We start from the raw sequence: 24,158 nt of genomic DNA, 5'->3' as shown, positions 1-24,158 counted from the left end.
ACCACCCTCTCCCTTGGGTCCTGGCAACCACCATTCTACTCTATATTTCTGTGAGTTCAACTTTTTTAGATCTCACATATAAGTGTAATCATGTGATACTTGTCTTTCTATGCCTGGCTTATTTTACTTAGGATAATGTCCTCCAGATTCATCCATGTTGTTGCAAATGACAGAATCACCTTCTCTTTTAAGGCTGAATAGTATTCAATTGTATACACACATACCAATGGACACCTAATATTGATTCCATATCTTGATATTGTGAATAATGCTTCAATGAATGGACAAGTAATAGACTTGGTAAGGAATTTAACTTGACTGAAGGACAAAAGTGGCAAGTTGTTAGAAAGGGCAAAGTCAAGGAGACTTCCCAGGTGTGAGACATGGGAGACTGAGTGAATGGGAGTGCTAGTGGTTGGTAGGGAATTTGGGAGGAGCAGGTGTGAGGAAGGGTGAGAATGAGTTTTGGGTGGCCCTATTGACTTTGACAGTTTCTCAAGGGTGTTTAGGTGAAAGTATTTCAATTCATCTAATTATCTTAACGAGGCTACATGGTCGAACATAATAGTCCAGTTTTTAAAAGTGCAGAGACAGAAGTCCAGAGAAGTTAAAAGAATTTTACTCAATCCCTCTCATCTGATTAGTGGCAGAACCAAAATTGGTAGGTTTTCCCTCTACTAGTCCACAATTATTTTAGATAAGATCAGGATCCTTTGAAATACCTGTTCCTCATCTCCTTATTTAGGTTTTGGAATATTCTTATTTATAGGAAAAAACAGCATTATCAATTATGCCTTTATACTTGAACGAAAAACTTGAGAAAGTCAATTTCAGGAATCCTCAGAAAATAATTACATCTTAGAAATGAATTGAAAGAGTGAAGATAGCATGAATCTGCATTTACATGGTGCATACCCCCCCACCCCCCACCCACCCCCACCCACCCCACCCCACCCTAGGAATCACCAACCTGCGCCTGAGTTCAGGTCATTTGCCTAAACAAATCGTTAAAGTGGAAGAAATGTAAATTTGGTGTGAAAACAGTATTTGGTTTTAAGTTTTTCCCAAGTTATTGAGAGTGGCAAAGCTAGTTCCAAAAGAGTGAAACATAGGATGAAAACAATAATATTTCTTTATGAAAATAGCTGCAATAGAATACCATCTAGTTGACTTCATCATGATTATGTGCTGCTCAAAATATTCCTTTCTCCATTATGTAGCAAGTCAGTCTCTTTTGGACCAGAAGATTGATTCCGGTCTTTGTTTTTTAAATGGAGGGGTTATTTGTTTAGATAGGGGTACATGAATTAAACAGAATTCTAGCTCCTGATAATCTATGTGGGTATATCTCGGGAGCTAGGATACAGTTTGTTTTAGGGCTGCTGTAACAAATTACTACAAACCGGACTGCTTAAGAGAACAGGTATTCTCTCACAGTTCTGGAGGCCAGAAATTCAAAATGAAGGTGTTGGCAGCATTGCACTCTCTATGAAGGCTTTAGGGGAGAATCTTTCCTTGCCTCTTCCAGCTTCTGAGGCTATAGGCATTCCTTGGCTTGTGGCAGCATCACTCCATTCTCTATCTGGCTGGTGACATTGCTGCTTCCCCTTCTGTGTATCTGTGACATCTTCCCTTGCCTCTCTTATGAGAACACTTGGTGATGGCATTTGGGGCTCACTCCCTTAATCCAGGGTAATTGCACCATTTTAAAATCCTTCGTTTAATCCCATCTGAAAAGACTCTTTTTCTAAATAAGGTAACATAATCCAGGAGTGGGACTTGAGATCTTTGGATGACCATTATTCAACCTGTTATAGGCAGTGTAAGGTTGGATTCAAGGACTAGGCAAAGTAAGGTGGGCATCGGACATAGGGTTCAACTTCAAGGAAAGTCTTTATTGTGAGCAAAAGCAAAATGTCCAAACCAGAGTGGCAGTGTCAAGTGTCAGGCCCAAAAGATAAAGCATGGATCTGAATAAGAAGACACACCACACAGCTGGAACTCAGAAGGCAGCACTCTCCCTGATACTTAAGCAGGGCAGAGGCAGGAACCACTTTTCTGGTTGGGTGTCGAGATGTGATAGTGTGATATCCATGTGAATATCCATGCTGAAACAGTGTGTCTGTAAGGCAGGCTGATGACACCTGATTGAAATTGTGAGCCAACACGTCTGTAATCCCAGCGCTTTGGGAGGCCAAGATGGGTGGATCACTTGAGGTCAGGAGTTCGAGACCCACCTGGCCAGCATGGTGCAACCCCAACTCTACTAAAAATACAAAATTAGCCAGGGATAGTGGCGCATGTCTGTAATCCCAGCTATTTGGGAGGCTGAGGCAGGAGAATCACTTGAACCCAGGAGGCAGAGGTGAGCTGAAATTGTGCTGCTGCACTCCAGCCTGGGCGACAGAGCAAGACTTCATCTCAAACAAACAAACAAACAAAAAAGAAATTGTGAGCCAAGTCAGCTGGGAACACAGATGTGTCTGAGAGAAGCTCGGGCTTGACTCCTGACTGGACTCATGTCACTCCATTTTAGTTTCTATGTATTTCCATCTCTACCCCTCTGCCCCACACTCCAACTAGTGTAAGCCAGAATTATATATACATGACTCAGCCCTTTCTCCCTGATAACATCTCTTGGCATATCCAAAGGGTCACTTGCCCACAAAGTTATCAGTGACCCTGCTCTACTTATCAGTATTATCTCCCTCAGGCCTGGTCACACAGGCTCCTTCCTAAAATAGTTCTCCTTATCTCCTGGCCTAGAGCAAACATGCATCTATCTGCCTGCAACAAGCAAAGTATTTCCCCATCCACACAAATTCCCAGGAAAAGCAAACCAAAATGTAAAATGAAAACACTGAGTTTACTGAATTTTAGGACCACCACCTTAGTGTTTTTAAGTCTTAGAAACGTGTTAATTATCATAATGGTTCTGGCCTTTTTGAGCCTGAGCAAATGTTTGGCATAATGAATCAGGCACAAGGAGGATGTCATGTGCAGTGTCCGTGTCTTTCTGTAGCCACAGTACTGTCACTTGATTGCTCCCTGTGTGGTTATGGTTCTCTAGAATGGTTGACATAAAGCAAACAAATGATATTGCTTCCTCATGGCGAGGACTAAGTAATCGGCACATTTATCAACCGCTGCTCGGCCTTGTGGCTGTTCAGATATTGTATGTGCCACGACATCGTTTCCTTTGTGGCTTCCTGATGCTGAAAACCTTTCCTGGTTAAACTTCTATCATACTATATCAAGAGTGATAATGAGTCTTAAACATATTTGGCATGTATGACTTTATTAAGAAAATTTGTTAAGGAAGCAGATGTTAATGTTTTGTTACATCCTTCATATTCTTGTGGACTTACTAAGGGAAAGCTTTGCTACATCAAATAAGGAGATGCCTTGTTGCAATTCGATCCCAAAGGAGATTTAATTTCAGTAGAGTTTACAACACATTACCCTCAAGGAGACAGAGAGAAAGGTCTCCATAAAAGATTACTTGCATCTTACTATACCTGATTTTCTCAGACAGCACTTGCACCAGCAGAAGAAATGACAAACTGCTAATGGCAATAATTTGGAATAGTCTGTGTCCCCAATGACTCTTTTTTCTTATGTCTGTGTTGCACTCAGATCAGCAATACTAGAATCTTATTATAGCGGAAAGTCGTACTGAACACTTTAGAGACAGACACAAGTGTGGCAGAAAGATCATAGGCTCTGCTGTCAGATAGACACCTTTTACCTTAACTTACATTATTACTCAAGTCATTTTACCTCCTCAGATCTGTGTCTTCATATATAAAATAGAGATAATAATGAAAAATCTGTTTCACTGTGTCTTGGCACATACAAATTGCCACCTAGATATTAGGCAAGTGTCAAGTATGGTCCTCTCACACTCACTCTGTCCTTGCTTTACATTCATGCTGGTTGGACTGTCCACCCCTGACAAGTCACACAGAAAACTCTGCCAACTCAGAGAATCCATGTGCATTTTTTTTTGTTATGCTGTATTTTTGTCCAATTGACTATTTTTCCTCCTTACACTTTTTTGTTACTTTGGTCCCTGCAAAAAAATAGAATGGTTGGCAGACATTTAAGTGATGCGTTCTTGATCAACAAATGAAGAGTAATAAGAAAAATGTTTGCCTCAATGGCTTCTGAAGAGGATGAAGCATCACTTCATTAATAAAGTAGATAACTTCTGCCTCTTAGACTGGACTCCCAAATTCTTGCCTAGAATCTTCAGTCTCTGGGGAAGAGAGGACTAAATCCAGTCAGAAATATAATATATATACAACCTCCTGACCTGTTCTTAGGACTAATCAAAACTCACAGGTTTCCCACTGGGCAACTAGAAAATTCCTAAGAATGAAGGAGTTATTTGGTTCTTGCTAAGTGAAGACAGCACACACAAAATTACCCTGCTGACCACCACTCGGAATGGTTCCTTTCACAGGGCTTTGTGGACTCCTGTGCTGGAGGGGAAAGAATGCTTTCTTAACTTGAAAGTTTGTAGTTTGGTTCTGGGATAACTTAATTAAAGGCCCCACTGCCAAGAAGGATAGAATTAAAGATGTAAGTCGGGACTTCGAATATCCTGACTTTAAAGTTCATAAATCACCTTTGTATTTCACTGGATTCTATTGTATTTCCTCTTTTATTTAATAGTTGTTATTTTTCGTATTTTCTGGACTACTTAGTCTTGGGAAAGGTTGGAACACCAAATTAAGACTTCAAATGTAGCTTAAAGAGGATACAGTGACATCTGGAGAACCTCTGTTTCTGACAATATGGGGGACTATATGACCAGAGAAATCCTGCCAGTAGAAAAATGATTAGAAAACATGCATGCAGAGAAGCAAGCACTAGAACCAGCATTTACTAATACTCTTTAGCTTAGAACCTGAACTTTATGGGCCATAAGAAATGAGGATATTACAAGAATCCTGAAGTCCACAGTAGGTGGGAGATAGAATAGAAATTTCAAAATAAAGGTCAGACATCCAAAAGTCAGCAATATCAGTGGGTGAACTAGGTAAAAAACAAAACAAAACAAAAAAGAAAGCAAACAAATTTTAAAACCTGTCATTGAAGACTGAAGAAAAAAACAGTAGATATTCTAACCTGTTTTGACCATGGTTCTTGAAAATCTCTCATTTTTCTGGGGCTAGGAGATGAGCTATCTACAAATCTACTGTCCTATATATAGGACAGTAATTAATTCTACTTGGCCCAAAAACCACCAAACAGAAAATTAAGTGTAATGTGGTTCTATTTCAGAGGTGCCCTTAAGCACTTAGAAAAACAGAATGCAAATCATCTCTGGATTAAGAACAACTGCACAGCAAATTAAATGGTAGATTAGATAGAGGAGAGAATTCATGATTGGATACATAGATCTGAATAAATTAATTACAACTCAACCCAGAGAGACACACACACACATAGGAAATACAAGACAGGCAGAGACATACAGTGTGATCACATCTAATATATAGCTAAAATTTGCATTAATTTTATATATGTAATTTATCAATATATAATATATCAATATATAATATATTATAATATATCAATATATAATATATTATAATATATCAATATATAATATATAATATATTATAATGTTTATATAATCTATTATATCTTATAATACATTATATATACATTTATGTGTATATATAAATGTATATATAACTGCAGTTCCAGGGGAAGCTGGAGAAAATAGGCAGAGGCAATATTTTACCATGCTTAGGAATTTTCCAAAACTTTTGAAGACATAATTTTTCAGACTCAGGAAGTCCTAAAGACTACATGGATTCAGTAAAAATTAAATACATTAAATAAAAAGGTATTTAGGTTTAGACTGATGGTGGTTAAACTGTAGAAAACAGAAGACATAGAGATCTTTAAATCACCCAGAGGAAAAAAATACAGATTACCTACAAAGCAATGACAATTAGAATCATGGCTGACTTCTTGAAAACAATAGTGAAACTCAGAAGACAATGGAATAATATCATCAGTATACCAACAGAAGGTTAACTGTCAGCTTAGAAATGTACAACCAATACAAATCTTTTAGAAGAAAGAAAAAAAAATAAAGAAAAAAATATCTTTATTTGGAAGCAAAGTAACTTTGGGGAAAATAAAACCAACTTACTGTGAGAACTTACTACGAACAGATGAGTAAGGAAATTCTAAAGAACTATTCTACAGGAAGAGAGAATATAGCCACTAAAGGAAAGCCTAAGATAAAAAAATGGGGATCAAAAATTAGCATAAGCATACAGTAAGCTAAAAATCATTGATTTTGAAAAACGGTATTGATACTAATGATTTCCAGATTAAAAAAGTAGAAAACCAAAATGCTGAACCCAATTGCAGGTAACTGTGGTTCTCAAACTATGTACTGAGGCACTCATGACATCCTAGTGAATGCGCAGGGGCACTGCAGGATGTTTATATTTTCTAGGGAAACAGGGCAATGTATATTGGACACAGCACAGAGTGTCCTCAAGTTCACAGCTTCGACATTGAATCACACTACATTCCTTTGATAAACACATTTGATCAAACTCGGTTTTTGGATGGATGTTGCTATGAAAAAAATGCAAGTACCAAGAGAAAATCAATATAAAACAAGAAATATGGTTGGAGATATCTGATTCAATTCCAAGATTTAAGAAGTTTTACTGTGCCTAACAGGTGTACATATACTGTTAGAAAGTAATAGTGGCTAAGAATCAAATAAAGATTTTTTTTCTTTTATTATAATTTATGTCTATTATTTTTTCAAATGACTACTCAGTTATTAGGATATGAATACATATTGTTTTTACTTAATTAATAAACAAAACAATACTACTTAATACACAAAACAGTATTCCTTTTTGCCTAAGGGCATTATGAAAAATTTACAGAGACAGAAAAAATATGGGGAACCAAGAAAGTTTGAAAACATCTGGCATATAAATTGGTAGGGGGATAACTGGATCCTGGCATATAATTGATACGGGGATAACTGGTATTGATTACATTTTTATTTTGGTAAGTTAAATATGCATGTTAAGACTTCTGGAGGAAAAAAAATTTCGTCTTGATATAAAAATTAGCCAGGGGTGGTGGCGGGCGCCTGTAATCCCAGCTACTTGGGAGGCTGAGGCAGGAGAATTGCTATAACCCAGGAAGTGGAGGTTGCAGTGAGCCAAGATGGTGCCACTGCACTCTGGCCTGGGCAACAAGAGTAAAACTCCATCTCAAAAAAAAACAAAAAAAAAAGGCCGGGCGCGGAGGCTCATGCCTATAATTGCGCAGATCACGAGGTCAGGAGATCAAGACCATCCTGGCCAACATGGTAAAACCCCGTTTCTACTAAAAATACAAAAAGCTGGGTGTGGTGGTGTGCACCTGTAATCCCAGCTACTCAGGAGGCTGAGGCAGGAGAATCGCTTGAACTAGGGAGGCAGAGGTTGCAGTGAGCCAAGATCACAGCACTGCACTCCAGCCTGGGTGAGAGAGCGAGACTCCATCTTAAAAAAAAAAAAAAAAGATTATCCTTTTGATAGAGTATATATCTTCAAACTAGTAAATGTGAGGAAACAATCTCAATCAATCTCAAACACAGCAAGATGGGAATTTTTTTATAGGGGGCCAAAAATAGGCACTAAGTAAGATTCTAAGATGAATTAAAACATGTCAATAATGTCAATTCATGTAAATGCAGTAAACTTTTCAGTTAAAAGGCAAAGATAGAATAAATCCTGCTATTTTCTATTTTCAAGAGATACACATAAAACTAAAAACTTAGAAAGGTTGCATATATATAGGTTAAAAATGATGTATGAAGAACATACAAACCAAAATGAAGCCAGTGTAGCTTTAGTAATGTTAGATGCTACCGACTTTAAAACAAAATGCATTACTGTTCAAGTCACCTCATGTCAATAAAAATTTGAATTCACCTGAAAGAGATAATTATTCTAAAATTGTACAAGTAACAAACAATTTTAAGACAATACATTTGATCACTTACTGCAGTTGTAAGTGATCAGATTAATGGAGAAAAATTATATGATCCTCCCAGTAGATGGATTAAAAGCCATTTGCTGTAAGTAAACATCTATAATAAAATTTCTCATCAAACTAGGAATAGATTCTATAACTTGATAAAGTATGCCATTATTCCTTGTCACAAACATACTCAGTGATGAGGCATTAAGTGCATTTCCTTTAAAATTAGGAACAAGATAAAAATGTTTTCTACTAAAACTCTATTCATCAATATATTTCTAGCTGAGAAAATAAAATTGAGTCCCCTCTCACATTATACCCACAGGAGACCATAATTTAAAAAAAGCTTTTTGTTTTGAGAGAATTATAGATTAACATGCAGTGATAAGAAATAATACAGAGAGATCCCATGTAGCCCTGTTCCCCAATGGTAACTTCTTGCAAAACTATACCACAATATCACATTGAGGGCATTGACATTGATATAGTCAAGATAGAGAAGAGTTCCATCACCACGAAAATCTCTCCTGCTGCCCTTTTATAGCCACATGCACCTCCCTTCCCTCCACTCCCATTTCTCCTCTAACTTCTGGAGACCCCCAATCTGTTCTCTGCTTCTAGAATGTTGTCATTTCAAGAATGCTATGTTCAATGAAATCATATACTATGTAATCTTTTGGATTGGTGTTTTTCACTCAGCACAATTCCCTTAAGATTGATGCAGGTTGTTGTGTGAATCAATAGTTTGTTCCTTTTCATTGCTAAGGAGTATTCCATAATATGGATGTACCATAGTTTTTCCTGTTTATTTTCTTATTTAAATATTTTTCCTGTTTATTTTCCTAAATTTTATAGTTACCATTTTCCATTTAAATCTATGATCTGTTTTGAATTAATTTTTTACAATGTGAGCTTTATGTTGAGTTTCTTTTTTCCCCCCAGCTCCAGTACACATGTTTCAGTGCCATTTGTTGAAAAGGCTGTATTACTTCCTCTATTGCATTTGTACCTTTGTCAAAAATTATTTGGACATATTTGTGTGGATCTATTTCTGAGTTCTCTGTTGTTCTGTTGATTTATGTGTCTGTCTCTCTGCCAATATGATATTCTCCTAGTACCTGCTTGGTGTTTGGCAGTTATATAGTATATCTTAATATCAGATAGAGTAATTATCTCTTTATTATTTTTATGATTGTGTAAGCCATTCTGAGGCTGTTATCTTTCCATATAAATTTTAAAATGAACTTTTTAAAAAGTTTACAAAAAAGCTTTCCTGGGACTTTGGTAAGAATTGCATTAAACTTACACATTTTGGGAGAATTGGGATCTTTACTATGTTGAATCATCCAGTCCATGAACATAGTATGCTTCTCCACTTGTTTAGGTCTTGATTGATTTCTTTCATCAACATTTTGTAATTTCCAGCATACATGGTCTATACATTTTTTTGTTGTTTATATCTAAGTATTTCATTTTATTTTTAGTGACTATTAATGGTGTTGTTTTTAATTTTGGTTTGCACATGTTTATTGTTGGTATACAAAAATATGATTGATCTCTGTACATTGGTCTTGTATCCTAAGACCTTGCAGAAGTCATTTATTAGTCCTAAGAGTATTTTTGTATATTTTCTTGACAATGTGGACAATTGTGTTATCTGTATGATTTCTTCCTTTTTAAATTTTTCTTTTAATTTTTTATATTTGTTCCTTTTATTTTTATTTTATTTATTTTTCCAATCTGTGTGCCTTTTATGTTTTTCTTTTCTTGATTATTGCAGTGTCTAGAACTTCTAGTAATAAGTCAAATAAGAGTGGTGGGAGCAGACATCCTTGCCTCATTTTATTTTATTTTTAATTTTTATTATTTTATTTTTTATTATTATTTTTTTCCTTGCCTCATTTTCAGTCTTAGAGGAAAAGCATTCAGTATTTCACCATTAAGTATGATGTTATCTTTAGATTTTTTGTAGGTGCTCTTTAAAAAGTTGAGATTATTCCCTTCAATCCCTAACTTGTGACCTTTTATTATGAATAAATGCATCAAGGTTTAAACATTTTATAAGAAAATTTAGGATAATATCTTTAACACTTAAGAATAGGAAATAATTTTTAAAATATGTCATAAAAAGCGAAGAACAAAAGGAAAATTTCAGTAAGTTTGAAAATGCTGAAATTAAGAACTTTTGGTCACCAAAACATAATACAAAATAAATGAGAAATAAAGCCATAATTTCAATTCCAGTATTTTCATGTACCAATGAAGAATTCATATCCAGAATATGTAAAAAACTCATACATGATAGCATCCTGGCATGGTGGCTCACACCTGTAATCCCAGCACTTTGGGAGATGAGGCAGGCAGATCACTTGAGGCCAGGAGTTCAAGACTGTCAGATAACATGGAGAAACCCTGTCTCTACTAAAAATACAAATAATTAGCCGAGTGTGGTGGCACAGGCCTGTAATCCCAGCTAGTCAGGAGGCTGAGGCACGAGAATTGCCTGAACCCAGGAGGGTTCAGTGAGCCGAGATCACGCCACTGCACTCCAGCCTGGGTAATAAAGTGAGACTCTGTCTCAAAAAAAAAAGAAAGAAAAATAAAAATATAATTAAGCCAGTAGAAAAGCTTCTTGAATAAGCATTTCATTTAAGAGGAAATGCAAATTATTATTAAGCAGGGAAAATATACTCAACCTGATTAGTAATTAAGGAAATGCAAGTTAAAGCTTTAATAAGATACCATTTCACAGTGATCAGATTGGCAAAACCTAAAAACTCTGATAATATTAAGTTTTGCTGAGATATAAAGCAACTGGTGGGAGTGATTGGTAAGTGATTAAGGAAAATTATTTGTCATTACCCAACAAGTGAAGATATATTTAACACTATGCCATAGCAAATCTAGCTCTAGGTTTGCTAGAAAATCCCCTAGCAAAATTGTTGCATGAAGAGATGGGTTAATGGCAGCATTGTTTGCCATGGTAAAATAACTGGAAGCTACCTAAAAGCAGAGTCAGTTAAATTATGGAGTATTTATACAATGGCATACTTCATATTAATGGCCATGATTAGCCTATGGCCTCATGCCTCAGAACGGGTGAATCTCAGAAACAATGTTATGAGAAAAAGCAAGTCAGAGAAGCATATGCTTGATTTCATTGAATTAAATGTTATAAATGGGTGAAATCCAGAACTAAATATTTGGAGTATATACACACTGATACAAGTAGAAAAAAAGAAAGGAAAAGATTAACAAAATTCAGGAGAATTATATTTGGGGATAGAAGAGGGAGGGACTGGGTACACCTGGGACTTTAAACATTTTGGTAGTTCTGTTTCTCGGGCTGGGTGTTTGGTGCATGGGTGTTCATTTTATTAGTCTACATTAAGCTATATATACGTGTGTGTGTATTATTTACACTATATGTATACACACTATATATACACACTATATATATGCACACACATTATATATGTGTTTGTGTAAATTATGTGTGTGTGTATATTGCATGACCAATTTTCATAGTTTTTTTAAATTAGAGAAAATAGGAAAAAGGCTATGTCAGGTGCATTCACAGCAGAATGAAATTTAGTAACAGTGAATTGTTTCAAAGAAGTAAGATAACAAAAAAAAGTCAGCTTTTACATGTGATCTTCATTATCTAAGTCAGCTGTCCCCAATCTTTTTGGCACCAGGGCCAGTTTTGTAGAAGACAGTTTTCCCATGGACGGGGATGGGGGATGGTTTCAGGGTGATTCAAGGGTATTACATTTATCATTAGATTCTCATAAACAGCGTCCAACCGAGATCCCTCACATGTGCAGTTCACAATAGGCTTCCCGCTCCTATGAGAATCTAATGCTGCCGCTCATCTGACAGGAGGCAGAGCTCAAGCTGTAATGCTCCTTGCCCACTGCTCACCTCCTGCTGTTCAGGTCACTTCCTAACAGGCCAAGGACCGGTACTGGTTTGTGGACCCCGATACCATGGACCATGGTACCGGTTTGTGGACCCCTGATGTAAGTAAAGTTAGGAAATTTCATGTCAATTTGTTGTCAGGAATTTATGTTATTTTTGCATTTTTTGAGGGCACAGTTTTCAGAAATAGTTGAATTAACTTTTTAATATATTCACTGTAAGTTTTGCCTTCAGTTATGTAACCTTTCAAATATTATTCCAAGGTTGTTTTCCTATTATGCTAAAGGAATGACCAAATTGCTAAAATGGGAAATGAAATAAAGAATATTACTCCAGTGTTTTTTGCTTAGTAAGATATTGTGTGTTTTAGAAATGGTTTTCTGAGTATTCTTAATGAAGAAGAACTCTGTAATTGTTTTCTTCAAGTTTGGTAGATTAATTTCACATGTATAAATGTGCATGCCCATGTTTTTTGGCTTTCCTTTATCGATAATGACCATTGTCCATGCAGAGCTTCTCAGCATGGCCTCTGGAGTGTCTTAAAATATGTACAGTGTATATGGCAGATTCAAGATCAGCTGGAAGCTGCTTTAGAAAACTGAAGAAATTGCAAGGCAACACTAGAACTTGATATCTAAGTTCCTAAAAATGACTGTATTTTGGAAATTCAGTAAAACAGTTTTGTGTCTAGAGAACTCTAGGCATTCATTAAAAGCTTAAAATAAGAGCACTCTCCCCCAACTTCTATAAAATAAAGAAACCAAAAGGAAGTACCTGCAATTTACTCAGTTAATTCAATTTAATTTAAAAAAATTCAGTAAATGTTAATTGAGCATCTACCAGATAGTGCCAGATAACATTCATGGCACTGGGCATATAGCAGGGGACAAAACAGATAATATTATGTAACAATAACAGACCAGTGGTTTCTGCTTAATTGGAAAGTTTCCCTTAAAAGGCAGTAAGCTTCTTGAGGGCATGACCTTGAGTTTTCTGTGACCCAGTTTTTCCTCAGCACTTAACAATGCCTGGCACATTAATATGTATTTAATGCTTATTGTTAATTATTGTTCTTTACTGTTAGTACATTTAATATGTGTTCAATGAATGTACCCCAAAGCCACACATCTTGTACCTGATGAAGCCAGAGTTTGAACCCAGTCTATTGGTAACAGGAAAAACAGTTGCCGCTTCTTGTGAGCACACTCTGCACCAGGGCCTATGCTCAGGGCTTTATACTCATCATTGCACTTCGTCCCTTAGAAAGAGATATTATTATCCCCTTTTTACTAATAAAGATTCTTTTTTTAAATTTTCTATTTTTAAAATTTTTTGAATATATTTTTTTGAAACGGAGTCTTGCTCTGTCGCCCAGGCTGGAGTGCGGTAGCACAATCTTGACTCACTGCAACCTCCGTCTCCTGGGTTCAAGCGATTCTCCTGTCTCAGCCTCCCGAGTAGCTGAGATTACAGGCACACACCACCACACCCGGCTAAATTTTTTTTTTTTTTTTAGTAGACGCGGGGTTTCGCCATGTCGGCCAGGCTGGTCTTGAACTCCTGAACTCAGGTGATCCACCTGCCTCGGCCTCCCAAAGTGCTGGGATTACAGATGTGGGCCACCACGCCTGGCCACTGATGAGGGTTTTAAGCCTTAGACTACTTAAATGCCTTGCCCAAGATCACCCTCTGGGTCCATCCCCTTCAAATACTTCCAATTTTCACAGCCTTTGTATCTGTGGTGCCAGAGTATCCTTGGCTACCTGCAACGGTGCAGCTCAGTGTATTAACTAATAGGACCACATGGTGTCATGTAATCTGTTTGGCTGATTTTCTTTCCCCACTAAAGTGACTAATTTTTTTTACAGAATTGACCACATCAGCTAGTTATTTTAATGGTAAATCAAATAAAGCTTTTCCATTTTTTTTTTGTCTCCAACTGCCAGAACCTGGCTAAATTAGACACACCTAAATTATAATCCAAGATCAGCCATTTAGTAATTGTGAAATCTTGGACAAATACTTAGCCCCTCTAGGTTTCTAACACCTTATCAGTAGAGGTGAAGATAATAATTCCTACCTAGTCTGGTTAATGAGAGGATTAAATGAATAAAGCTTTAGCTCCTAACCCAATGCCTGACCCTTAAGGAGTTTTGCTGAGCAGCACCTGCTGTTACTACATTTATCATTGTTATTTTTAACCTTAACATCTAATTTCAATATTATCTTTGTTCTCTGGTCTTTACTAACCTCCCTGACCTAAGTCATATTATCTTAATCTAACAAATCACCAACTTCTTTCAAGATAGGCAGAGTTACTTACTTGCTCCTCTTTGGATTTGCTCCTTTGTTATGGAGCTTAAACTGTGTTATAACAATTTATATGACTGTGTTATGAAAAAGATCTCTTATTCTGTACCCTCTCTTCTAATTACATACATTTTTAATGCAGGTTCATTAATCTTTTCACTGCCAGCTTCTTCATTTTGCCTAGCATATAAGTGCTATCGTGTTTGTTGAATGAATAGGTCATATCATTATCCACAGTGAATAGATAGGTCAGTTCTCTTTTGTACGTTATTGCTAATGCCATTGATGGTATTACTTTGATTTTGATATGTGTAAGGACACTGTAGTGTTTACAAATATCATTCGTATATGTAATTTCATGTCTTTTCATTAGAATATTCCTCTCTCACTTTCCATAAATATTTTCACTGTCTATGGATTTTTAATTTTTGCATTTTTTGTCTTGCTAGTGCTATATTACAAATTTTTTTCTTCTGCCATTTCTGCCATAGGACTTTATAAAAAGACTTTCTTACTTTCACTTAAACTTTTATTTCCCACGTTACTTTAAGGTATACATTTTACTCTTTCCCCCCATCATTAATACATTACCACTTGACTCTGTCATTAGGCTGTCAATCTGTAAAATGCTTGAGAAAGAAAGAGAGACCTTATTTTAAATAGGCCTGATACTTTGCTAAAGAGGTTGGCGCACTGACTACAATTCTATTCTTGTCAAGAATAGGCTTTTGAAATTTCAAGGAGAAGAAATGGAATTTAGAAGAGCTACTAAACCATGAAAGACCTAGGAAGGATAAAATAAGTAAAATGAAGGAGAAAACAGTAAAATCCAAAGACATTGCTAAATGGACAAAATTCACTACAAAATTCTGGAGAAATTTCCTGCCTTATATTGAAATAACTCAATATGCAACAAAGAATGCCCTGAATGGCCAGACCTAGCATCAAGGCATGAAACTCTCTTTAAGTCATGAATATCTTAAGGGAAATTATAGCAGTTAATTGTTAGTGGTCAGAAAACAAAACATTTTTTAATTGAATTTCTAGGTTAAGGTGGTAGAGGTTGGGGTGTTGGGGCCAGATGAGAAAAGAACAAGGAAACATTTAGTAACCATTCACCAAAAAATGTTATACAAATGGTGATAACAGGTAGTTCCTTCATTTCCAATGAAGTTTAGAGGGGACAAATTTAATCATGTGGCAAAGTTAAGTGTCAAACATGAAAGGGAGTTGAAGTGTCAAACGTGAAAGGGTAATGAAGCAGGAGAGATTTATGTTAGAATTCAGACAGACTTCCTGGGTTCTGAAATCCTCTAATATGTTACTAAGCAGAGCAGGATTCGCCCCACAAACAAGGCTGGAGAGTTTTCCAAGATTCCAAGTCATTAGGCAGGGTTTCCAGGGACAGCACTGCCACAGCCCCCATTGTTCTGTGGGATATTCTGACCTGATTCACGAAGAAAGCCTATGGAATTGTATGGACTTCACACTTTATATGAAAAGGTTGGCGGCAACCAAGCAGGGGAATACATCAGTTCCTTCTGAACATGGGGCTCACACCAGCCCATTTGCCTCATAATTGTATGCATGCTACAGCAAATGAGAAACTGCAACTTCCTCTGCTGAATGTAAGAAGAATTTATATTTTTGCTTAAAACGGAATGGTTTTCAATGCAAAGGCATTGATAAGGTTAAAGTTTCATACTGAAAATATCCTATATAGACAGCAATCGGCATAGGAGTGGAGAAAGTACACTCTTTAAACTGCTTCCGTGGAAAATTTCAATCAACTGCTAGCTTTTGCTTCACAAAACTTTGACGTATGTCCCTTGACCTTTACCAACTACCCTTTCACGTTTGACACTTAACGTTTGCTACATGATTAAAATTCAGCGTTAATTAATTTCAACACTATCAGTTAAGTTATATTTAGCTAAGAACACTCACTTTTGTCTTTCGTGAGTAGCACTGCAGTGTTATTACAAAGAGGTAGTCAGGAGGGCAACAGAGATACGAGGAGAGAAGAATGATTCAGTGTGCAGATAATTGTTTTGAGTGAAATTTAGCTCGGTATTTTTGTTCCTGTCCTCAGTAGAACTGAGATTTAGCACCTCCCGTTGGCATTTAGCCCCCACCCCCACATAGGAGGAAGCTGTGCGGGGCGGGTGCTGAGAACGAGCCACACCAGAATTAAATTATAGCACAGTTCTAACACTGGCGAGAATTTTATCTGGCCAGCTCTTGAGTACAAACCTGGTGATCCCAAAAGAAAGAATCTCTGTGTGGTGTGTTATCATCCTCAATGAGGGAGGTTGACATCGTTGTTTAAAGAGCATCACCCAAAAAGTGGTAACCATTCCCAAAGAAACCAGTGGCAGCCAGAATATTTAGCCATAGCAAAACTGTAGTTCTAAACTTAAAAGGTCACCCGTGAAGTTGTCTTATTGATGATTTATTTTATGATGTGACTCACTAGAAATGAATAAAACCCAAGAAATTTGAGCTCTCTCTCCGAGTTTAACAAAGTGAGAAAACATTTTATTACTTTCTTTATTCCATGCTCTTTTGCTCTGTGAATGGATTATGGTAAGAAGGTAGATATGCAAATCTTGCTTTTACCTGAAGCTCAAAATGCTGTAGAACCATTATAGCTGCCACTCTTTGGGATGCTGGCATGAAATCGTGGTCTGTAAGATTACTGTGCCACTGAAATACTTCTGTCATTTAGATGCATGTACAAGACAGGAAGAGAGGTTCTGTGCTTGGTAGATAGTGTAGGTGAAACACAATTTATATGTAAGATGCCCATAAATGTCTTACTAAGGTTCCAGTAATAGATGTTGGATTCTTTGGGACAGTATACCCAGGTAGTCTCCAATTGTTTTTTTTTAAATAAAAAAATGTGTTGCATTTTTATTTGCGTATCACAAAACATTTTGCCTCCAATAATTCAACACTTATGTATCAGAATTTGGTTCCATGCCCTCAGCCCATCCACCACCTTTAGTTGGAGGGCACTGCGGATTTTGTCTTTTTGCCTACCCCCAGGGAAAATTCCAGCCTTCGTTTGCCAGGGATTTAAGTTGCTTCATTTCAGTACTCAAGTGATTCAGCATCAAGTCACATTTCTCTTGTCAGGCACTGGTAGAATGTCCCTGCACTAGTAACTGGCCTTAGATTTTAAATCCAAGCCAAAGCTACCTTGTGTTCTTGGTGGGACACTAGATACCTATCTCGGTCCCATTGTTGTGGGATTAGGAGGATTAGAGAGAGACTTTGGGGTGTATGTAGGAGGGTATTTTTATTACTGAGTGTATTTAGATTTAGTAGATTTAATGTTTAAAGATTGGGTTTAGAATAAAGATAGTATTTGATTTTTATGTATATTTTATAAAAGGGGGTGGGTTAGTTTGAAGTAAGTTTATAGTGGCGTGAAAGTAGGGATCTAGAAGCAGGATAAAGATAGTTAATTAAATTGTAATAGGTTTATAATTTATGATTGTATATGATTGTTTTTAACTAATTTAGATGTTTATTATTTAGGTTTTGTTTTAAAGAGTTTTGTATTGGTTTATTTTATAATTTTTATTATGGTGTTTAGATAGTTGTAGTTTTAGTTAGGTTTGTTTAGTTTTTTTATGATTTTTGTTGTATTTTTAGAGAAAATAGAATATTTGAAGTTATTAGTTATAGAGAATAAGAATTTATAAAAATATACTTATTGTTGTCTTTGAAATAAATTAATTTAATATAGAAAAATTTATTTTATTTTGTTATTATTTTTTAAATTTCCTGCCTCACCATTGCATGAGAACCTAATCAGCCCTCTGGGATGAAGTCTCTGGCTTTTTTACTCCAGTATCCTGGAATCCTGTTTCTGAACTCTAGTCTTATGCTTAAGGTCTTGGCCACCATTGAAAATGTTCCTGGTTCAGCTTCCCTGTGCTTGCCTCTGACCTGGGTCTCCTCTGGATTTGCTGTCAGCTGCTTATTTGCTTGTCACAGCAGCCCTGAATCCTTCCACCTCCAGCAGTCACCGAGCCTTCTGGATACTCTGATTTATTCTTCAGACTGGACTGACTCCCCATACCTTCTGCTGAACAGATTTCCAGGAGCATGTGTACCACCCCAGTGTGCTGCCCTGTTCGAGGTCCTATTTCTTGACCTTGGCCGAGTCCTGCCATAAGGTTATGCAGGAAAAGGCTGAGCTTTAATATTAGGGGAGCATCCATAAATGAAAGAGAGGAAATCATCTGCTATATTTAGGAGCAAATAAAAATTTTAAGAGTGGGAAGGTCTTATTGAAATGTTTTCTAGTCCGTGAATCCTCTAGTCTTTTTTGGCTTCGTTTGGTGTATTATAGGATGAAACGTTATTTTTATGTCAAATATTTACTTTCAAATGAAAATTTTAAACACCTCTGTGTTTTGCCATATCTTTCTTTGATGTTGACTGAATAGGTGGCTGTCCATGCCTTGCAATTGAAGATGGTTTTATTTTGTAAATTATTTTTCTCTCTGTTTTTGCCTTTTCAGGTATTACACAATGGCCTCATTATGGAGATGGAGCATCCAACTGTGGGGAAGATTTCCGTCCCAGGTCTGAAAAGTTTTGGTATTTTCTCTAACACCTTTCTTTATTAATTGTCCCATATGCTGTTTACTACAGGTAGCTTATGAGCTCCCAAACAACTTTCCAAGACATTATCCAAATTTATAACATTGGGTAAAAGGGGAATCCTAGGACTGCACTCACAAAAATGTATGCTGAGACTATGGCATTGTGTCTTAGCTCTAAGGAGTGTCGGATTGCCACGATGACAAAAAAATGCTTGCATTTCTTAATTCCATTTTGTGTAATCACGTGCTCACAAAAGTACATCATGTAATTATCAACAGGTTGATAGTAATAGGTATGGCCAATAACAAGAAATAGAGTGTCGTTCATATGAGAATTGGAAAGAAATCCAGGCAAGATGTAACTGGAGTCCGAGGAAGGCTACTGACTGCTCAGGCTCGGGCATTTTCTTTCAGAACCGTGGTTTAAGGTATGGATCTTGGCTTTACAGAACAAGAAACTAAATGTTTTCAGTACACCCAGAATAGATTGAATTTTTATAAGTTGATTCATACTAAACCAACTCACCAGAGACTGCTGCCTAAGCCGAAATGCCAGCTTCTTTACTTGCAGAGGTAGCTCTTATTTCAGCAGCCAGTAGCCTCATGCCTACTCTCAAATCATCCTCTTAAGTGGTGCATTTAAACTGCAGTAAGAGCTTGTGACCAATACATTTCCCTCCCACAGCCTCTGATAATCACAATATTACCTTTATCAGATATGTTTTTTCTCCATTCCAGGCATCGCTGGAAAATCCACATTCCAGCAATGGAGTTCCAACTTATTTGTTCATTGTGTCCATATTTTCTAGACTAAACACAAACCAAGCACTTATTTTTTTTTCTTTTCTTCTGATGGAGGTCAGTGAAATTAGCTAGGATATAATTTTTGTTATTGTTTTTTCCTAAAACCATTTCCTGGCCATCTTACTTGGAATTTAGGTATCTGCCAAACTCCTCAGTCACCTCAGTCAGGTGGCATAGAGTATTTACTTCTACAGGTATCTGATCTCATTTATTGAAGGACTATTCTTGTTAATTTTATCCTAAATAGAATCTAAGATTTGGGATCAGCTTTATAATAATCTCCCATAACCTACCAGATAGTGACCACTCGCGCATGAAAAGAGTAAGAAGAGGGAAGTATGATGAATAAAGTTGAAGAGAAAATTCTAATGTTCAAGAACATAAGGAATATTATGCATGGATTAAGGAAGGTAACTAAGAGAGCAGGTATAAGCAAATGAAAAACTGAGATCACATGTTCTAGGGAAATGTTATTTGGTATAGAAAAGTGGTAGAAAAAAATGTTGACAAAAGCTAAGAAGTTCATTCGTTCATCCACTCATCTATATTACTGAGTATATACTATGTGCCAGGTACTGCTTTGGGTCCTAAAAATACAAAAATAAACCAGACAACTTCACCCCCGGCCACCTGGAACTGATACTTAATAGAAAGTTGAATGATATAACAACCAACAAATGTTTCTATAACTGTAAGTCATAAGTGCAAAGAAAGAAAGAAGAATGTGCTGTCATAGAGAATGATGGGGTCAGGTGGGGCCTTCTGTAGTTTAGGTGATCGAAGAAAGTCTCTCTGAGAGGCAGACTTATAACATGACACTGAAGGGCAAAACGAATAGAGGATGAGCATTTCCAGCAGAGGGAACAGCATGGGAGAAAACCCCGAGGTGATGAAGTGTGGGGTGTGTTCTAAGCCAGGATGAAAGGTGGGGAAGTGGGGCAGGAAATGAGACTGGAGAGGTAGGGAGAGCCTGGGGGCCCTGTTAAAGTTGTGTTTTCTCTCGTTTTAAGTAGGGGAATAAAATGACACAATTTACAGCTTAAAGCCAGCGGTCAGGTTAGGAAGTGATACAGGAGTTTAGGTGATAGTGTCTTAAATTAGGGTCATGGGAATAGAAATAAAAAGAAGGGGTGGTTAAAATAAAAAATGTAATCATAAGTCTTTGAGTATTAGATCTTTAGAAAACATCTGGTCTAGTAGTTTTTGATATTTATACAGTAAAACTGATTTTCCACATGAAGAATCCATAGCTAACACAGATGGAAGCAGAGTTAGGCTGATTGATAGGTTAGCACTCCTATTGTTTAGCTTTCCTCCTCTGCCCACCATGCTGTGGTCTTCGACACATCTCTCCTTGGAAGTCTGGGCCCTGAAGAACCAGTGATCACTTAACCCCACAAGTTTACAGATGAGGTCATACAGGGGTTGGTATCCCTAACACATTAGAGAAAGGGTAAGCATTTGAAAGTCAATATGATTGTCAGCATGATAATGAGGAAAAAAGTAAGTCAGTGGCCAACCAAGAATGAACTCATTGGAGGTAACACTCTTTCAGTCAGGCGTAATTTGCTGACTTTCACTGTAAGTGAACGAAAGCTAAATCTCAGGAGGAGGGAAGTATTATTTACAGATTACTAGAAGGGAAGAATATTTCTTTTGCCCACTTTAATTTATCAATGTATCAGGTAGCCATTGTCACAAGAATGCTGTGTAAGAAATAACCTCAAGCTCTTAATGGTTTTCAAACATAAGCATTTGTTTATCCCATGCATGTGGATTAGCTGGGATGTTTCATATAGTTTGGGCTCAGCTGGGTAGCTTTGCTTCTAGTTCCAGGTCTGGCCAGGTTTAGCTCCTGCCTGTGCTTGGAGTCATTTCTAATCCGTGTGTCTCTCCTACTCTTCTGACGGTCATGGCTGCAGAACACTGGGGCAAGCAGAAACCACAGTGCTATGTAAGATGTTGGTGTACAGCTGGCAAACCCTTCTGCCTGCATCTTATTAGTCCAAGCAAATTTTATTTTTTAAATTAATTTATTTTGAGACAGAGTCTCACTCTGTCGCCCAGGCTGGAGTGCAGTGATGCAATCTCAGCTCATTGCAACCTCCACCTCCCAGGTTTAAGCAATTCCCCTGCCTCAGCCTCCTGAGTAGCTGGGATTACAGGGACGTACCACCACACCCAACTAATTTCTGTATATTTAGTAGAGACGGGATTTCACCATGTTGGCCAGGCTGGTCTCAAACTCCTGACCTCGGGTGATCCACCTGCCTCGGCCTCCCAAAGTGCTGGGATTACAGATGTCAGCCACTGTGCCCGGCCAAAAGCAAGTTTTAGGCTGTATCCAAATGGTGGGGAAATACATGTGACCCTTTCTGAGAGAAATTTCAAAGTTATATGGTGAGGAGCATGGGCACAGGGAGAAGTAAATAATTGGAGTAAAAAATTCACTTGACTACAACAGAGTTCTCAGATCCACAGCAATTTCTTTCTCCTTTTTTTGTTTTAATCTCCCTTTGGAAAATTCTATTTTTGTTTAGTGTTTATAGGGCTTAGTCATCTTTTTGGTATGTCTATCTTATTATCTTGTATTCTTTCTATAGAATTATCAATATGGGAATTCCCAGATTTGAGATGAAATGCATGAGTCTAGTTAATGTTTGGAATTAGAATCTTAGTGTGTTTTGAGTGCAGCACATCTGAATTCCTCATGAGAGGGGAATGACAATTCTGCTTACAGATGTCAGATAAAAAGAGGCTATTGTATCTCCTAATTCAGTATATCCCAATAAGAGGCCACATAAACAGGACAAGAGTTGTTAAATGCAAAGGGAATTTATCAGTAATATAATTTACAATTTGTCTGTGGATTCTACCTGTCCTTGATTTTATTTACCTATGATAGTTCTGCCTTTCTTTGTTGGGGATGTTCCCATTGGAGAACTCATAAATGCTATAGACATAACTCAGTTTCCTCAGAATGTCTCAATATGGTAAGTCTGCCAAAACAAGAAACACAAGCTACAGTTAAAGGTGACTTTTGCTACACTGTTTTCTGGTTAACTAGTGGAGACACATTTTGAATTTGCTAGACATAGTTCTATAGATTTACACATACATATCCACATCTTCACGTTTACAGTAACAATCCTTATTAGGATTGTTATTAGCATTATTAGCATTACCATCTTATTACCATTCCAAATTATTCTACTTATTTATATTTCCTGCCTTATTTATGAACTTCTTGCAACCAGTAATGAATTTTCTGTATGTCACACTAATTTGCCTGAAGCACTTTCTTAGTCATTACCAGAAACTTGTCTCTTAAAAACAGCAGTAAATCATGTGATATTTACAGAGCCTTCTTTAGAGTTGTATAAATCCACATAGCATTCCTTCAGATGAGAGCTTATTGATTAATACATTAAAGGTACTGGTCAACCCATGTTTAATATACTTTGGACAAGGATAGGAAATTATTTACCTCTTAAAAATCCCTTTTGGCTACTTAAAGAAAATAATTATTTCAGCCATTTAGTACATTGTTTCAATCTTTGTAATCATTACCATTATTAAAATACAATAAGTAGTATCATCTAAACTATTTCCTTTATTATATCTATTGCAAATACTCCCTTTCATATGAGTCTCTATCATCTTCAAACTATAATAAAGAGTTAGGAAAGAAATGTAATTTGTGTTTACAGATGATCTGGTTAAAACATGCAAACTAGTTAAGCCCATGAATTATCTTTAAGTATAAGTTTTAGTTATGCTAATGCTATTGTTCTTTATTTAGTATATTATTCATTAAAGTACTCCCTCATCTGAACTTTAAAGCCTATTATACAGTTAAAAGTGAAGAGAGACAAAGAAAAATGAACTATCAATGGGCGTATAAGTGAGAACAGGTATTATGTGACTCTTTGCCAGACTCTAACATTCTGGTGTTCTAAGAGCCCTCAGTGAGGGAAGTGGTTGTTAGTTTGAGGTCACCATTAGCTTAATGATAGAAGTGTCAGCATGATAGCCACAATGTACTAATTTTCTCTTAATTAATATAACCTATATTGAGTGCTAAAACCTCAAACGTTCCCTCCCCTTCCCCCCACAACTAACCTAACTAAACTTACTGTGTCTGGTACACTATTTAAGCTCTGGGGAGAAAACTGGATAGGACCAGTCCCTCGTGGAGCTTATGCTTTGCCAGGGAAACAGGCATGAACAATGAACATGGAAAAGTAGGTTGAGTGTTTCCTTGGAGAATCAGGGGCTACAGCTCAAGGCTCTGGGTGCACATACCAGGGAGACCTCACTTAGTGTGTAGGCTGAGGAAAGGTTTCTCTGAGAAGTGAAATGTATGCTTCACTTTCAGTGTGTAACTAAGTACAAAAACAGTATCAATGTTGAATCTGTGAGTGGTTTTCCACCTACTGTGATGTGCTACTGTAAATATACCTCTTTAATTACTTCAGGTAT

At 36.9% G+C, this 24,158-nt stretch overlaps 1 protein-coding gene across 3 annotated transcripts in view; it reads left to right on the top strand.

Annotated features, from left to right (window-relative positions):
• The window catches only part of SUGCT (succinyl-CoA:glutarate-CoA transferase), a 719,374-nt gene that overhangs the window by 589,152 nt on the left and 106,064 nt on the right, over positions 1-24,158 (top strand). For all 3 annotated transcript variants that reach the window (XM_034963995.3, XM_003808696.7, XM_063605682.1), the window contains one exon: positions 18,789-18,852. In XM_034963995.3, the coding sequence (XP_034819886.1) occupies positions 18,789-18,852 (64 nt within the window). The remainder of the gene's footprint in view (positions 1-18,788; positions 18,853-24,158) is intronic.

The sequence above is a fragment of the Pan paniscus genome, chromosome 6, assembly GCF_029289425.2.
Source record: "Pan paniscus chromosome 6, NHGRI_mPanPan1-v2.0_pri, whole genome shotgun sequence".
Taxonomy (NCBI): domain Eukaryota; kingdom Metazoa; phylum Chordata; class Mammalia; order Primates; family Hominidae; genus Pan; species Pan paniscus.
Note: the sequence above shows the minus strand (reverse complement) of the source record. Positions and strands in the feature narration are given on the sequence as shown.